General features: G+C 41.5%; 1 protein-coding gene across 3 annotated transcripts; it reads left to right on the forward strand.

Annotated features, from left to right (window-relative positions):
- Positions 1 to 17,442, forward strand: KCTD17 (potassium channel tetramerization domain containing 17). Of its 3 annotated transcripts, none has more exons than XM_066596301.1 (7): positions 9 to 570; positions 673 to 781; positions 4,779 to 4,864; positions 10,330 to 10,425; positions 12,844 to 12,969; positions 16,188 to 16,279; positions 17,364 to 17,442. In XM_066596301.1, the coding sequence occupies exons 1-6, from the start codon at positions 316 to 318 to the stop codon at positions 16,272 to 16,274; spliced, it is 759 nt and encodes a 252-aa protein (XP_066452398.1). In that variant the 5' UTR covers positions 9 to 315; the 3' UTR covers positions 16,275 to 16,279; positions 17,364 to 17,442. The 3 variants fall into 3 exon arrangements, with proteins under 3 accessions (XP_066452400.1, XP_066452398.1, XP_066452399.1); XM_066596302.1 differs by having other exon boundaries at positions 15 to 504; XM_066596303.1 differs by lacking the exon at positions 12,844 to 12,969 and having other exon boundaries at positions 1 to 570.
- The last annotated feature ends 1,411 nt before the right edge of the window (positions 17,443 to 18,853 follow it).

Raw genomic sequence — 18,853 nt, forward strand, 5'->3', positions numbered from 1 at the left:
TCAATGAGAGAGGTATCTGAGCAAAGCACACCTGTGGTGGCAACCTATCCCAAGAGAGAGGGTGTGGTGAGCAGAACGGCCGTGGAAAGGGAGCAAAAGGCAGAGCTGGAATAAGAGAGAAACGAATTCATCATTAAAGAGTAATTAGTGAACGTTTTGCCAGACCGAGGCGAGTGAGGAGTTGCATCGTGAACATCACTGATAGCTGTACTGGAATTACACAGGGGCTCGGAGTGTTTGCTTGTCTCTATTTCGTAGCATCTGAAAAAATTTGGTCAAATGCTGTTGGTGCATGACACAACTACATAAAAGAAGATGACGGAGGGGCCACCAACGCAGGAGCCGAACGACCTTGCCACACAAAGAACTGCTGCTGATGGAGGAAAGTGGGTGCGTCTGAATGTGGGAGGCACAGTGTTCCTCACAACAAAACAGACCCTCTGCCAGGAGCCCAACTCTTTCCTTTGCCGTCTCTGCCAGGAGTCCCAGTTGTTGTCTGAGACGGTGAGACACGCAGGCTACATCTCTCCTTTATTACTTCCACCATCTGTTCATTCCCGGCTCATTAAAGTATTAACATTTACCTTACCGTATCACTTCTGCATTGTGCTTCTTTGTAATATTATTTAGTATTCGCTCTATTTTTGTTTTATTTATTTTCTTTCTTTTTAGGATGAGACCGGGGCGTTTCTTATTGACCGGGACCCTTCATACTTTGGTGCGATCTTACGGTACTTGCGTTATGGTAAACTGGTAATAGACAAGAATATATCCATCGAAGGTAAAGGCTCTCAAAAAACAGTATTATCATCTTCTTTTTACACATATATATATGTGTGTGTGTGTGTGTGTATATATATATATATATATATGTGTGTGTGTGTTTGTGTATACATATATAAATATATAAATATATATATCTACATAATATATTTGTGACCAAATTCTTTAATGCGTATTACTTTTGTATCTAAATATTTACTAAATATGAAGCCGTAGTAATGTTGTAGTGTTGAAATACAGTACATAACATTATACCGCGCGGCGTGAATCTTTATTTTTAGATATTGGCTCCGGTAATATGTTCATGAAAAGCTTCATTGTGTTAGAATAAGAGGAGTAGGATGTGTTGAAATGTGCCGCGCTGCCATAGTATATAAAGATACCTACCAACCACGGTTGCAGAGTTGTTGACCTGCTGTATCCTTCTTTAGTTACCTTATGGGAAAATACTTGGAATATATAAGAGACCAGGATATACTGTATGCGGATAAGGCTAGGCTCACACAACTGTATGGTAATATTTTGCATAAAAGTCTTTTTACCGGCAGAGGGAATTGCGTATCTCTGTAGTTGCGTATGTGCTACATTTCGAACACATCCATAGAAAACAATTGGGCTGTACGTGGTAATATGGGGTAAAATAGAACATGCTACATTCTTTCTCACACCTAATATATGCAATAAATATACAATGTGAATGCAAGAATGAAAATCAATGGACTTTCACTGACGCCATTTACCACTTATTATCCACATGCACATTATGCACGTAATATGCAATTCAAATACGTTCGTGTGAACCTGGCCTTAGATAAGAACAGTATAGAATTTAATTTTTTGGCTTTAAATCATCAAGAAAACGCAAGGGATGTGTGTGTGTATATATAAATATATATTATACACATCATCATACTGATCAGCAATAACTTTAGAACCACTGACAGGTTAAGGCTAATTTCACAAGGGCAAGAGCGAAATCGGGCCGTGAATCCTACCACATATCGCGCTCCCCACCATACGAACTCCCCGAGGATGTGAGGCGTTTTCATATCAAAACTGCCTCACATCGCTTTGGTGAAGAAGTGATCCTGCAGCGTGGCTGATAGCCACAGCAGAAGATTGCAGAGTTTCTCCCATTGTTTTCAACGGAAGACCCACCATCGTACTGCTGCTGCCAGCCCAATTGAGAACAATGGCTGCTGCAAGATAGAAGGCAGCCAGATAGAACATGCTGCGATTTGTTTCCTGCATCGTGATGCCATGCAGGAAAACATTGCTTATGTGTATGACCCCATGCAAAAGAATGGGGTTCATATTGGTGTGTCTCACAACGCACAAATCTCGCACGATTTTATTGCCCGTGTGAAGCCAGCCTTGATCTGATCAAGCATCTGTGGGATGTGCTAGAAAAAGAAGTCCAATCCATGGTGGCTGTACCCCACAGTTTACCGGACTTAAAAGGATTGTCCAATAAACCAAAAATACAGGATTTTTCTGGCATCATAAATGTAACTTTCTACGGACATATATCTACATAACGGCGCTCTCACATCATGGGGCAGGATGAGCTGGAGGTGAAGTCACATTAGTGGAAGATGGAACATCTTGCTGCATTGATCAACACCAAACTCTTGTGTCAGAGGCACAGGTGAAAATGGAGCATCATTGCAAATATAATGCCAGAAAAATATTTCTCCAGATTTTTTTGCCTGACAATCCCTTTAAAAGATCTTCTGCTAATGTCTTGATGCCTGATACCACAGGACTCCTACAGAGGTCTTGTGGAGTCCACGTCTCAACGGTTTAGAGCTGTTTTTGCATAATGAGGGGAGCTATACAATACTAGGCAGGTGGTTACAAGGTTATTGCTGATTGTGGTTTTGTTTGTGTTTCAGGCTGTCTTTCTGGCATGGAAAGACATGTTTTCTGTAACAATGCTTGTACGACTAAGAAAGGAACCACACTTTTCAGAAACCTTTGACATGTTAGAGAGATATGTCAAAAGTTTTGATCAGTTAGGATCTTACTGCTGAGACCCCACTGATCGCTAGAATAAGGGGGCTGAGCGCTGTCCCATTAGGCTGTATTCGCTGCTTTTTGCTCCTCCCGGCAACTAACGATGGCCTACATACAGGTCTATATAGGCGCCACAGTGGGCCATCTTCAGTTACCACAAGGAGACGAAAAGCAGCTGAGCGCTGCTGCCCCTTTATTCTAGCAATCGACAGGGGTCTCAGCAGCAAGATCCCCACGGATCAAAACTTTTGACAAGTCTCTCTGATATTTTGAAACTTTCTGAAAAGTGTAGTGACTGTTTACGTTCCCTCCTGTGTATATGTTGAGGTGTTGGGTAGAAGGCCCTGAGCCTGCTAACGAAGGACACTGCTTGTGCTTAGGTAGCAGCTACCATACATGACCAAGTACTGATTTTAATGTTTACTATGTAATTTACTTCAATTTGAAGACGAAAGTAAAACTAGTTGAGGCCAATATTGAACTAAAGTCTATGTGGAGTGAAAATTCTGCCTATGCCAACCAGAAGATTGCGATCCTGTGACCTAACTTACCCCTAAATTGTTATCATGTGTATGTATAGAGAACTTGGGGAAGGATATATAAGTAGATATACAGTATATTCATTTAATAATCATGGTCCAGCCAAAGCTGACAACAGAAAACCATTTGTACCTTGGGAAATATTGTGCATTTACATTGCCCAACAATCGTAGCAATAAGCACCGACAATGCGAAAAAAAATCAGATTCAACGGTAAGTTTTGCAACCAATGGAGCAGATTTCCATTGATTGGAACTCATAATTTTTAGTACCATAACTATACTTCAATGAATAACAGTAAGATCTTTTGGATGATTAAAGATAATCAGATTAGAATAAAACCATAGTCATAGGACAAGGAGTCAATCTTTATAGTCTTCTGCATCTTACCACCTTTTCCATAGGTGCCTTGCATTACCAACATCTCAAAAATAATAGCAATACTAAAGATGCACCCAAGCCTTCTAACTGTGAAATGGTGATGGAGACTGTATAAGGCTCGTACAATTTCACATCAAACATTGGCCATACACATGGAGTGCACCAACAATCTAATGTGTATGGGCAGCTTGACAGTTCACCCAATGCATGGTTTTTTGGAGGACTCAAGAGAGAGAACTGACAGCCAAATGCAAAAATTTCTGAATGACATATTCTGAAAACTGGGACAAGCTGACCTGATCTGAGATCTAGGAAGAAGCCTCTAGTGCTCAGTATATGCCTACCAAGGACTGCATCTAATAAATTAATTTAGATGAATTCCAAGGCTGATGCCACCATTTTTAGTAAGCAATTCCCCAATATTTTTTCTGTATCATCTAAATTGAGATCTAACCCTTGCCACCTCACTAATGGGTCCAATGTTGGTCCAACTAAGATACTATATGATTGCAATAAATGCTACCTTAACAGCTATTGTTTTAATTTATCAATTAAGACTATACCTGCTGTAGAGGCGGTCTCTAAATGAGAATATAATGTATATACATTTTTTGTAGAAACTCATGTTTTCTTAGTCCTACTTCCCCTTCTCTGGTGTTCCAGCATCTCTTCCCACTGGCATGACTGTCAAACACTGGAGGTAAACTGACAAACTGAACTCATATTCGTTTATGAGATCTTTCCTGGAACGCAATGCATCCATTGTTGTGCCATTGTGTCAAGAAGCTGGATATCAGAACGTGAGCTGCAACATGCTAATCAGGCTCTATGGATGCTAGGCTAGACCTTGAAATACATCAAAATCTTACGAGTTACTGTAAATACACTGACCGTACACAATGTATGATATATTTGAACTCAGCCCAAGTATTTAGAAGGAATGTACTGTAGCTGAAATTTACAAAAAAAGAGTAATTTTCCTTCTGCTAAACTTTCCTTTTTCATTAATCTTCACTTTACATTTATATCCCTTGTTTGATGTAATGAATCCAATATAGGAGTGTTAGAAGAGGCCGAGTTTTACAACATTGCTTCTTTGGTCAAGATCATTCATGAGAAAATGGAGGGGGCCGAAGTCAATAAGGTATGGTGATTCAGAGAAGCACATCGTAGTAATATGACAGTACAATACCCTGATAGTTCATTATTAGAAAGCTACGACTTTACAAAGTTGTTTTTGGAAAAGCCAGAGTCTGATTGATGAAGAATAAGGCGGGCTCCCAAACCATTGTCCATCTTGAGTATTAGAATTAGACTTCTAATTAATTAGTTGTATTTACATCATGTAAAAGGCGATGTTCTCATTACGTTTTTGGCTTCCGTTTAACATATACAAATGGCACACTAGGTTAATTCATAGTGCACCACGGCTGTTTAATGTCTGCTTCAACTATACGTTAAATGAAGGCTGTCATAGATGTCTAATAGTGCCATCCATGATTCATAGGCTATAATGGAATCTGTTTAATGTTTATGTCATATACTCCACGTCTCCTGGCTGCCTGCATCTCTCGTGCCGCTGATCAGTCCTTTGTGCCAAGTGTTTGTTTACAGGCTGCAGTCAGCCTGTGTATGGCATGTCAAAGGCTACTGCAGCCAATGACAGAGTCCTGCAATCTAGTGCTGAGCCCTGTCATTGGCTGCGGCAGCCTTAGACATCCTGTAAACAAGCTGTTGCAGCCTGTAAACATGATGTCAGGAGGAGACCTGGAGCGGCAGCGCTGGACACAGCAGGGAGTTGGGAGAGGTGAGTATATGACGGTTTGTTATGTTGTTGCACGGGGAACTTGATTTTCAGAAATAAAACATCTTGGACAACTCCTTTAAGTACGGCATGTTAAAATACCGCAGTGGTAGACACAAACTTGACAAAAATTGGCAACAAGGATTTTTGCGCTATCCATATTTCTTTTATATGCAAAAGGACTGTCATCATGTTTCAAGTTTGCGTCTCCTACACCTGTATTTTAATAGAAATTACAGAGTTTCTGTAATTGGCTCTACCTACAGCAAAGCATACTGCTACAGTCCCATGGACCAGAACAGGTAAGGATAAGGTACAAGTTCAAATCTGTCACAGATTTATTCTACACTCTTTGACAGCAACATATAATAGTGACAGAAACCCTGATTTTTGCGGTGTGTAACTTGCTTTCTTACAATTAGTTTCATAAAATCACTGTCTATCAACTGCAGTGTGAGTCGAGCACTGTATGACTCATATTCTGCAACTGATTGTCTGCTTTCTCCTATAGTGTGCATAGGGACTATGCTGTCAATCAGCGGGGGCAGTTGCAGCTCATGAATACCCAGGACTTGTGTTGCAAGTAATCAACAGTGATTTTTTTTAAAACTACTACAAGAAAGTAAGTAAGTGACACATGTCAAAGAAACAGGATACCTGTTACCACTTCATGCTGCCCTTACCGTAGATAGGCCAGCATAAACTTGGTCACAGACTCCCTTCAAAATGGAACCTTATGATTCACTGTCCAATATGAGACTAATTGTCTCCTCGTTGAGACTTGTTCACCCAATTACAATGAAGCAAAGGTCCCTTTACATGGGATGACTGCCGCCGACTATTGCGCCTGTGTTTTTGTTCAAGTGAATAGAGCCAGAGCAGGCCAGGATCATTCTAATCACCCACTTGCATTCACAGTAAACATGAGTCACACAAACGGCTCCTGTTTACACGGGTCGATAGTCGCTTGGTTTTTAGTTTTGCTAAAAACCAAGTGACGCCAACAAGTCAGCGATTTCTTGCTCAGTGCCCTGTTTGCGGCCGCATGTACACGAGACGATTATCTGCTGAATTTTTAGTATCGAGCGAGAATGTAGGTGATAATAGTGTATAAAATAGGCAAACAGTATATGTAAGGAGTCCGAGTCCAGACCATTATGCTGTTCTATATTGTAGAGTTAAGTTGTTACACCAAGTTCCCAAAAGTTTGGTCCATGGACTTAATTATTAGCAACTGAATCTCTAACCCTCTTTTGGATTGGACACTTTAACTTAACTTAGGCTATGAATGACACCTATCCACTGGGTATGTCCATCCATATCCTGAATTAATTTCAGCTGCCATTGTAAGTAAGCTGGTGATAATATGGTTGAAGAACAAGACCTTTTCAAAACAATTGTCGGTAGATCTGATTGTGGTTCCATACTGTTATACAAATCCTGATGGATCAAAACTACCTGTTTAAAATACACAATCTGTGATAATCTCCTATATTCCAATTGCCCAGTTGTTATATGTAAAGCTACCCTCTTGTGACATCCTTGTCTCAGTGATGTAGGTCCAGGCACCTGACTGCACGCATCAGAGTACTAGCAGCTTTGCGTCATGTTGCCTATTTTCCACTTTGCTCAATAGTGCTCTTACGGCCTATTGATTGAATGCAAATTGATGAGCTGTCTGCTCTTCTGAGTAAAGGCCCTTTTACACACAAAAAAAATCTTTCAAACCTAGAGTTTTATCTATTTGCATAAAGTGTTAATGGCTATTAATTAGAGATGAGCCAGCACGCTCGGATTAGTCAGTTACTCGAGCGAGCCTCGTTCTTCTCGAGTAACTGCATTCTTGTCCGAGCATGCTTGAGTGGGCGCCGGGGAATAGCAGGGGGTGGTGGGGCAGAGAGTGAGACCCTGCAGCTTTGCTGTGAGAGGGAGCACCCTGCGGTCACATTATCGCATAGTGGAAGTAATACTTTCGCTTTTTAGTACATAGCGCTCATTGAGCGCTGTGTAGCCGGGAAAGGAGAAGACAAAAGCAGTTAAAAACTACTTCCCTCTTCTCCTCTGGGTCCTCGACCTGCTCTTGCTTGATTGCAGGCTCAGAGGCTCTAATTCTGCACTGTACATATGCTATCAGTGGGGATTAAAGAGTAGAATGACACAACACTATTAAAGAGTTTCTGCAGTTTTGAGCTCCTTATGGCAGCTGAAGACAGCGCAATACCGTACTTATAGGCTAGGTTCACATGGGACGGAATTTTTGTGCCGCAAATCCGCCCGTGGCTCCTTATCCCGGGATTAAGCAGCCATGTGGACGGGATTTTGCAAAAATCTCGTTCACACAGGGCGGCCAATCCATCACGGCAAGGCCAGGCAGAACCGGCGATGCGGCGCAGAATTGACAGCCGCAGCATGTCAATTCTTTTTTTTTTCAGTTGCCGCCTCACTCCTCTCCATGGGGAGAGAAAGCCATAACGGAATGCCGACAGCCAAACTGCTCTAAAACCCGCTGCGAAATGCAGTGGGTTTTGAAGCTGCGGCACTCTCGCGGCTTTTCAGTGCGGCCAAGCCGCGAGATTTCAGCGGGACTTCCGTCCCGTGGGAACCCAGCCATATAGTGCTATATGGGGCCGTTTTCAGCGGCTGGAAGGCACTGAAAACTGCTGACAGAAGCGCTGCGAAGGGAAAGTGCAGGAACTCTTTAATAGTGTTGCGTCATTGTACTGTATTAGTTAGACCTATCTGGTGGAAACCTGTTCAGTTTAATGTAGATGATGGTGAGATCTTCCCCACACCCTAGGTGCCGTTATGTAATCTTATATCTAGATTCTGGTAAGCCGTGTATCCTTGCGACTGGCACAGAACAGCTGCTTATATCTGAATAAATCATAGGGAACAGATTATTCAGTTGACTGAACAATCCAAAACATTCTGCCTTTATCATGAAGCAAAAGCAAAATAACAGGAAACTGCAAAATAAGGCATAAAAGACTAGATATGAGAAAAGCATGCCGCTACCTTCATAAGATATGGATGATAATTATATATATACCGCATGTAATGAAAAATGGATGACTGCAGGTTGTTTTCTCCCAACGAACTCTGTTGTGCCCCCCTGAGGTGAGCGGCATCCTGGGTGTTCAGTAGCCCCTCCTTGCCATAAAATAAACATGCTAATTCACTCCAAAATGGACAATATAAATGCAGACTAAGACCAGCTTCACACGAGCGTAAGCGTATTTGTGCGTGCCTTAGTGTAGCGTTTTTGCGGGCCGAGCTGATGAACTATGCTTTTTTGCACACATCAGCATATTTTACTTTACTCTTTGCACCCACAAAGCATTTTTATTTGCGCATGTCAGAGAAAGACGCACCAATTGAAATGGCTAATTAGGCAGTGTTTTGCATTAAAAATCTTAAAATCATAAAAATTTATGAACGCCCATTGATTTCAATGTGCCATTACGGTTGGTCATACGCACCAAATAGGACACGCAGCATTATTTTTTCACAGTTGTGAATTAACCAATTGAAATCAATTGGCCCCATTCACTGCGTATTATGCGTTCCAAAAATTAGTGCGTAATACCCTGCGTATTTACACTCATGTGAAACAGATCTTTCATATTGTACATCTCTAATGCTTGGTGATTAGCTAAAGAAGCCTCTTGCTACAGAGAAAATGTAGTAATACATACTGGCATATACATCAATGCACAACCATCGAATGCACGGATGAGCAGCTCTCTGTTCTTGCTTGAAGAAGAGGGTCGTGACAGCAGGAGAGACCCTCTATAATATATGTATGCCTTAGAGGGGTTTTCCATTGTGTGAACAGGTCATCAATAGTTGATCACTGGGCATTTGCCACTTAGGATCCCCAGTGATCAGCTGATTGTCCGGCCCGCTCTTTGTGCAGAGGGGCTGGATGTTGTCATTGGGGTTGGAGCAGGCAGTGTCAGAGGAGGCTTTACTCCAATTGAAACCAGTGGGAGCGAAGCCAACTCAGAGACTTCCTGCTCCAACCTTGATGACAGCGTCCTGTTAAGGGGGATACAAAGTTATCTCTCGGGAGCAGAGGCGTAACTTGAAGCTTCTGGGCCCCAATGCAAAACCTGTAACAGGGCCCCCAACTATAATGCTTTATTCATAGTACTGGGCTCCATATATGGAGAAGAGAGACCTTATGGGTGAAAAATGCTAGTGTAAGAAGCCCCATTGAAATACGCAAAAAAATGATTGCATGAGAATGGCCTTAGCTTTTTTTGCTACATATTACATGAGCGCGAAATACACAATACTTAACCTCCATGTATTTCAATGGAGCCTCTCGCTCTAGCGTTTTTGCACCGCATATTTTATGCACACAAAATCACAGGCAGCATGACCTATTTTAGTGCGTATTTCATGTATAAATTGCCCATTGAAATGAATAGGGTGCGTGAAAAATGCAGTAAATGCACTTAATAAAGCATTTTTTATGCACGCAGGCAAACCTGCACAAAAATGCACAATAACGCAGCGTCTTTACATACAGACATGTCAGAGCGCCCTTACAGTCGTTATACGTTAGGTATAGAATCCCATTACAGGTAACTAAGTATGTGTCAATAAAGTTTAGTGTGAGGTCACCAAAATAACTAGACCTTTCCCTGAAAAGACCATTATAAATACTTATGTTTGAAATGCCGCAAATGCGCTGATTTGTGATGGTTTAGCTAATCTACGGACATTTAAAGAGTCTTCCATGTTATTTATGATGAGCTGACGATATTATTAACTCCTCGTCTACTTTCATAACTTCTCAGTCACAACAGAAGCATGTCTACCGGGTCTTACAATGTCAAGAGGCAGAGTTGGCCCAGATGGTTTCTACCATGTCCGACAGCTGGAAATTTGAGCAGGTAAAGACCACCATTGTGTAATTGAACCCACTGAACACATGCAAATGAACGACAAATATAATTGGTTATGTCCTTATTTATTTTATATATATATATATATATATATATATATATATGTATATATATATATATATATATATAAATATATATATAAATATGGATAGAAATGGATATAAATATGTTATATATTTACATAGTAGTAATTGGCAGGTCCTTGTCATCATTGAGCAGTATACAAGGTGGGCCACGGAGAAGTAGGCTGGCACCACACTTAATGATAGCTGTCTAAAGGAAAAATCTGTCTTTATTGCCCATAGCAAGCAATCACAGCCCAGCTTTCATTTTAACTCAGCAGTTTAAGAATTGAAAGCTGTGCTGTGATTGGTTGCTATAGGCAACAAAGACAGATTTTCTTGTAGACAACTTTCATACATCTTCCCCCTGGTGTTCTTCCTGTAACAGTGAATAGTTCTTGTGGAGGGCTATGTGTGAAGCGGATCAGTTAAGGAAACACAATAGGTCTTTGTCGACAAGTATGTAGTTACAAAACCACCTGCTAAAGGTTGTATTCAGAGCCTGGTTCAGAAGTGGTGCCAAACCAGGCTTGTTGCAAATGTGATCCGAAGTCATCTGTGACATTCAGCAGCAGATTGTAAATAGCCCTTAAAAATCAGCTCAGAGACTGCAAATTGGTGTAGTACAAACAACGTGTCGGTGAGTGCTGAAATCTCTGAACCTGAGAACCTGAATAGAGATGAGCGAACCTACTCGGCCACGCCCCTTTTTCGCCCGAGCGCCGCGATTTTCGAGTACTTCCGTACTCGGGCGAAAAGATTCGTGGGGCGCCATGGGTGAGTGGGGGGTTGCAGTGGGGAGTGGGAGGGAGAGGGAGAGAGAGAGGGCTCCCCCTGTTCCCCGCTGCTACCCCCGCTCCACCACGTCTCCCCCACCCCCCGGCGCCCCCCGAATCTTTTCACCCGAGTACGGAAGTACTCGAAAATTGCGGTGCTCGATCGAGTAATTACTCGAAACGAGTAGGTTCGCTCATCTCTAAACCTGAACCTTCAGTGGAAGTCTTCAAACAGAGGCTGGACAGACATCTGTCTGGGATGATTTAGTGATCCGGCACTGAGCAGGGGGTTGGACCCGATGACCCTGGAGGTCCCTTCCAATTCTACCATTCTTACTAAAAGTGCTCCAAAGAAGGATGACCAGTGACAATATGACGAGCATTGTTCTGTTGGGTACTTGTGTCCTGGCATCATGTGGATGTGACATATAGCACCTACCTAACCTTGTTCAGACAAGGCTGGACAGACATCTGTCTGGGATAATTTAGTGAATCCTGCACTGAGCAGGGCGTTGGACCCGATGACCCTGGAGGTCCCTTCCAACTCTACCATTCTAGGATTCTATGAGACCATACCAAATAATGTGTGCTAGAACTGAAAGAGCTCGACTTTTGGACCCATTGCTGTACTTTATGATGGACAAAGTGTGGTTTCCTTTATTGGGTAACATGAATTCACAGAATACGGGGTGCTGGTCTACTAATAATTCCCACTTCACTCATGAAACACTACTGCATGACCAGAAAACTGGCATTTGGTGCGCAGTGGCAGGAACACAAATAGGGGGCCCAATTTTCAACTGTGAATATTACTGTTTTTCTGGACATGTTTGAAGAGTTCTATAACAACTAACATAGTATGTAAGGCTGAAAAAAAGACATATGTCCATCCAGTTCAGCCTATTTCACCCCCAATGTTGATCCAGAGGAAGGCACCAGAAGAAAGAATGTACTGCTTTTTCCAGCAAGCTGGGACAACATGCCACACCTCCTGCAACTCAGTGGAACAGGTTCATGAACTGTTTATGAAAGAGCAAACTGTGAGCAAGGAGTAATAGCCCCCACATTCCCTGGACTTGTCCACATGCGATTTTTTTTTTTAGTGGAGAAATTTAAAGCAGAACGGGTATGCCAATAATCCACATACCCTGGATGAAATCAAGAAAACATCACGAACACTATCTGCAGCGTCAATGTTGAAGAGCTGCAGGCAGCATCAGCCAACATGTTGTGACTTGCCCAATGGCATTTATAAGAGCATGGTGGCTCAGTGGTTAGCACTGTTGCCTTGCAGCCCTGCGTTTCTGGGTTCGCACCAGGACAACGTCTGCATGGAGTTTTCACATTCTCCTATTCTCACACTCCAAAAACATACAGATAGGTGAATATAGATTATGAGCCATAAAGAGGACAGAACCTGTTAAAAAGTGCTGTGTAATATGCATGTGCTATATAAATAAGGGTAATTGTTACTATTAATTATACTGCATAGTGAACACTGTACAAAAGACAGTGGAAAAGGTATATTGTGTCTATAAGTTTGTGTGATGTTGTTACATTCTTTACAGCTGGTGAATGTGGGGTCTCCATACAGTTACGGTAGTGAAGGACAATCAGAATTCCTTTGTGTGGTATCTAGAGAGCTCCAGAGCAAGCTGAAAATATGTGGAAGCGAAGCGTGCAGCACAGCACAGGTACTCCTAATGATTGCTGCATGGTTCCCATAGGTTCTTATCACATAGTCGGACCACCATGTATTTATATTTCGAAAATGCACATCATGGTGTAAGAATTCCCACCTCACTAGCCTAAATTTACATTTCCCCAGAACATATACCTTTCGCATAACAAGCTAAAATTGAAGTTTGATTTCACTTTTATATTCTATATTTTCGGCCAATAGCTATCTCTGCTGACTCTTGCATGAACACTCGGTTCGGCAAAGCATTCATATGTTTTCAATGGAGAAAAAGTGGAGAAAGCCATAGCCAGACTCTTCTTGCTTATCTCCAGGTGGAACAAAAAGTTGTTGAAAGTCAAAGCACTCAATCCTTCTTTTTCTCCAACATCATGTGTTGGGCCATAGTTAGGCCCCCATACACACATGACAAACGGTTGGTCCCACTGAGAACAGCGGTTCAAATAACTTTCTAACATAATATAATCTCATCTAATATCTGCAAAAAATAACAAAAATATGAGGTACAGGAAAATGGAGCAGAGATTAGTTTGTCATGTAACTAAATTCCTCAACATTGAAATTGAAGAATAAGCCACAAGGTTATGCAAATTGAGGAAGTTTAAGGGGTTGCTAAGGTATGCAAATGTTCAAATTTTCAAGAAAGCTCCAACCTGTGGCATGTCAGAGGGGCTTCAATGGTATAAAGGCCAGATCAAAAGCATATTTTTTCAGCCACATGAAACCTCAAAGATCAGATAAAGTCTTGCAGTATGATTATGCGACGCTGCCTGTTTGTCAGTGTGACAGTTATCACCACTTGTTTCAAACTGAGAGGGATAGAGTCTTTGAACGGAAAGACCTCGGTTTATCACTTTGGCAGATCACTATGCATGTAGTCCGAGATATCAACACTGTTCAACGTTGCATGTCTCAGGGGTTGGAAGAACAATAACAAACTCGAATGACAGTAGGAAGTGCACAGGTGAACCTCTGCACAGACGGATCATCAGATTAGAAGAATGGCGCATAGAGATCTATTCTGAACTGTGAGTAAAATTTGATGTCACATGCCAAGCCTAGGACAGTGAACAGTGTCTTCGCAAACCATCAGAAGGTACTTACAGAGCATTGGGCTACAAGCCAGACAACGAGTGGCAGGTGTTCCATTGATCTAACGCCTCCGCTCTTAAAGGCTAGCATGGTGCAGAGCAAGACAACAATGGAGGTCTATCCCCTTCAGCGATGAGTACCGCTTTTATCTTGGACACAATGATAGCTAGAGATTGCCTGAAGACCACGTTGTCAACGTCATGAAGAGGGAACATCCCACCAGTCCTACTCCCAGGTTTATGGTGTGGGGTGGCATAATGTACGGAACCCAGATCCCTCTGGTCTTCATTCCAGGTACACTAACAGCTCAGTGTTATATTGATTTGCTAGTAGAACAAATGGTATGGCAATTTCTCTGAAGTGTTCTTGAAGCCATTTTCAATATGTCAACACCAGCCCGCATGTTGCTCGTGCAACTGTGAGCAGCCTGCGTAGCCATAATGTGCTACTGTACTAAGACCTGCAGTACCTCCAGACTTGTCTCCCATTGAGCACATCTAAGACGTCATTGGTCAGAAATTACAAAGAGAGCTGCTGCCAACAGTGCAACTTTATGATTTTTGAGCCCAAGTGCATTCAGCATTGCAAAACGTTCCTCAAACAACCATTAATAACCTCATTGATAGCATGCCAAGGCTAGCATGCCAAGCTTGTGTATTCCTGCACGTAGCGCTCATACTTGATGCTAAATAAATCGAGATGTTTTGAAAATTTTGTTTCCATTGCATATCATTAACGTCTAGCGATCCTGTGATTTCCATAATTCCACAACCCTTCCTTCTTGGTGTTGCAATTTCAATGTTGAGGAGTATATTAGAGCTGTAGCATTCACCCTTGACAAATCTGAGTTTAGGATTTTTAGGAGACTTATCTGCTGTCATAGATGGCGCAACTCCTCATATCGCTGTATGTTCAGTGAGAAACTTGGCTCTGCTACATTATTTTAGATGAAGGTGTATGAGTATTAAAGAAAAAGTATTATCCTTATTGTTCATATTGTTCTCTTGGATCCCTTGTGTACTGATCTTTGAAACGTAAGCAACTGTTAGACTGGTGAAATGTGATTATTCTCAGCAAGAGAAACAACGTAATCTTGTAGATATGATACCTTTTAATGGCTAACAAAAATACATGATGTAATAATAGCGAGCTTCCGAACCAACGCAGGGTTCTTCTTCAGGCTTATCTAGACTGGTTTCACATGACCAAGAAACTTGCATGAGATTAGTGCGTTGCCAGACTCACGAATCTCGCGCGGATATGACCCTCATTCTTTTGAAAAAATTGTGGCATGTTCTACCTTTTCACATTTCTCGGAATGCATCGCCCATTGTTTTCAATCGGATAGTAAAACAAATTGCATGTGAGATGTAAGGTTTCCCATTGAAGCCAATGGGAAACTCTTGCCGATCCTCTAATGTACCTGAAAGCCGCGCCAGAGGATCGCTACTTCACAGAAGTGATGGAGGTGGTTTTGCCAGAAAAATGCCTAGCATTGGCATGAAAATACACGTTGGTAAGTGTGATATCGGGCATAGAAAATTGGCCCGATATTGTACTCACCCGTGTGTAGGTAGCCTTAGGCCTTTTTTAAATGGCTGACGGCAAGTCACGGCCAAGATTTTCGGGTATAGCTCACATCACAAAGAACATGGACACTGTGTCCTGTGTGATGTGAGTCGTGCCCGAAAATCATTCACAAAAATAGGACATGCTCCAATTTTTCCATCTTGCAACATCGAAAGAAAGATTGACCTTGTAATTACACCCATTGCAAAAGAATTGGGTCTTGCAACGTAGAAATCTCATGCAGGTATATTGGCCGTGTAAATACTACCATATAGAAACATATTGGGCAACATTTATCAAAACTGGTGGAAGGAAAAATAGGAGCAGCTGCCCACGGTGATCATTACGATTTTTTAGAGGCCCTTTGGACAATTACAGCTGACTGGTTGCTATGGGCAAATACTCTACTTTTTCCTTCTCCAAGTTTTTGTACTTCCTTGTGTGCTTTCAAGAGTTTGTTTACGCTAGAAGGGTCTTAGTGCTCATGAAGTCCGTGGTTGGAAGGCCCCTTTACGAATGTTTTTCTTAACTGTACATCTCTTCTCATCGCAGAGTTTTGATATTGAACAGGACGAAGAGCATGTGTTAAGCCCCGATTACATTGTCTTCCAGGAGAGGGACAGAGAAAGCAGACATTGACTCTAGTGAGTTTTTTACATAGACATATACATCTCACACCATATGTTACATGCATTTCCTTCTCCTCCATAACTTTTATCCAGTCTTGTATCTTTCACCCTTCTGCCTCCTGCAGAGATTTATGTCTCTGTGGCGTTACCAGTATTTTCACGACAGGCAAAATTGTATGGTGTAATTCCCCCATATAGGAGAATAGAGACTAAAATATGGTTACATTTCAGCCACTATTGTCTTCTTTTAACTGAAAAATTTCTAAAACATGAGTAATTAGAACTTACACAGATCTGATTATCTTTAATCTTCTAATACTAAAATTGTCTCCATACAATGTGTATTAATAAAGAAAAGAGCATGCTGAGAGACTATAAGTTGAATAAAAAGTGCCGAAAGAAATAGGAAAAGTGATATCTGGAGGCGTTTGTGCAATGACACAACACCCATACAGCCTGTAAAATACAGCCACCCCACCACAGACTAGCACAAGCTGTCATCACTAATAAAGGAATTCAGAAAGAAAAAGGGGATACCAAGGCACGCTGAAATAGGAGCAGTAACCGATGTCTCAGGTGTAGTAGCTTTATTCCCACAAAGGCAAAGCGTTTTAGTGCTGGAATGGTACCTTCTTCAGGCTTTTTACTAAGGAAGGTTCCATTCTGGCACTGAAACGCTTTGCCTTTGTGAGAAAAGAGATCTTACACCTGAGACAGCGGTTAGTGCTCCTGTTTCAGCGTGCCTTGGTATCGCCTTTTTCTTCCTGCATCTCTCTAAACAAGTTGTGCCACTTTATAAAAGGATATGTAGCCTTTACTGGTGTTATTAGGGTCACTTTCATTTTTTTCACTATAAACCGGAGGAACATCCTTTGTTCTTTCTTTTGGGATCAATTCCAGTTTTTTGGTGATATAAAGTTGGAACAGATGCCTATAGCACAACATGTACTGAGCTCTATATTTATTTTACATAAGTCTTACCCCTTGTGCTAAGCCCATGGGACAGCTAATCTAGTCCTGATTTTGACCACCCACAGTCTCTCTTTTTGCGTTAGCATCTTCTCACCTGCATTTTCATCTTTCTCCCTCTTTCTTCCAGACATCATCCTCAATGGTCATTGCTCTACAGTCTTCTTTTCTCAATAAATACCTCAAATAAAGTAGACTTTTTCACACTCGATTGTCTTATTATTTATTTATATGCACTCATGCAAGCATACACTATACACAATGTGTACTACATTACATTTAGTAGCTCTCTCTACAGGCAAAGGATATGAGTTTTTATACCTTATACTTCCATCCATGAATTATTGGTCTAGAGAACATTTCAATTTAGGTGATTTGGTTTTCCATACCCTCCAATTTATTTTCTGATGTGTAAAGCATAAACCCTTTTTAAAATTTGTACGGCAATGGACTGGATATTTTGTGTATCTAATGACAACATGAAAGTGTCCCAACCAAAGTGACCCTCTGGTCCCAGGACAAAATTCTGTCTCTGGACTGAAAGGGAAGGGGGTGTTAACTTACCTGCTCTTGTTCTTCTCTGTTGACCTGTTAGTTTTCAATCTCATTTTAAGCTGTCCAATATGAACGCTGCAATTTTCTAGCTACCTGATGCACACTATGCACTGCCCTCTGATTGGCCAGGACTGCTGGCCAATCAGATAACAAGTATAGTGCATTGGTAGTCTAACATTACCAATGCATTCTGGATTAGTCTGAGGATTGCATTGTCTATCTCGAATGGTTGAAAAGAGGACCTGGAACCAGTGGATCAGACGGGCATCAGCACAGAAGACCAACAGCAAGTAATATAACTGCCCCTCAGGTCCTATGGCAAAGTTTTGGCCAAAAAGCAGAGGGTCACTCTATTGCCAGTCACTATGATAGGTACACGGGTTGCTTGAAATGTTTAAAAAATCTTAGAAGTGCAGGAAATGTGGTAAAATGACAAAGTAAATTATAATTACCACTTCGATCCCCTACTGCTACATCCCTCCCAGCTGGGCTTTGTTTATATGGCTGCAGCCGTGACGTGCCCATGTACCCACATGACTGCTGCAGCCATCACTAGCCTCAACATTGGTACAATGTTCACATGATAGCCCAATACACCCTAGGAGTTACTCAGCAAAACAGACTCCTCCTCCTTATAGGCAGCCATCATCCACAGCTATTAAATATGTATATACATGCAATACTTAAAGAAAACATGTAACATTTTGAACAAATAACTTTAATAATGTCTATTAAAAAGAAAACATCGGCCACTTTTAGAAATTCCCTTTAAGTGTTTCTTGGATTGCGTTTTCCATCAGCTCATGCTCCTTATTCCTCCTAATATTTTTATCTATTTGGGGTAATTAACATGTACAAGACTATTTTATAATTGATTTTAAAGGCGTTTTATTAGTGCTTGTTTGACTGACACTGTATGAGGTGAAGCAAAGCTTCGATATGTATTCAGCATTTGAATGTTGCAAATGTTACATTTTGCATTTTATGTAGATATGCGCATTTGTATCACCTGATAGGACAAGTTGGGCAATCCGCCATCTTCCATGTTGTGTCCTCTAGACACAT

The sequence above is a fragment of the Eleutherodactylus coqui genome, chromosome 3 (assembly GCF_035609145.1).
Source record: "Eleutherodactylus coqui strain aEleCoq1 chromosome 3, aEleCoq1.hap1, whole genome shotgun sequence".
Lineage (NCBI taxonomy): Eukaryota > Metazoa > Chordata > Amphibia > Anura > Eleutherodactylidae > Eleutherodactylus > Eleutherodactylus coqui.

Excerpts from the sequence above, each read along its gene's own strand:
- KCTD17 (XM_066596301.1), top strand. The coding sequence starts at position 316 with ATGACGGAGGGGCCACCAACGCAGGAGCCGAACGACCTTGCCACACAA. Across the intron at positions 4,865-10,329 it reads AGGGGGCCGAAGTCAATAAG|TCACAACAGAAGCATGTCTA; the intron begins GTATGGTGATTC and ends ATAACTTCTCAG. Across the intron at positions 10,426-12,843 it reads ACAGCTGGAAATTTGAGCAG|CTGGTGAATGTGGGGTCTCC; the intron begins GTAAAGACCACC and ends CATTCTTTACAG.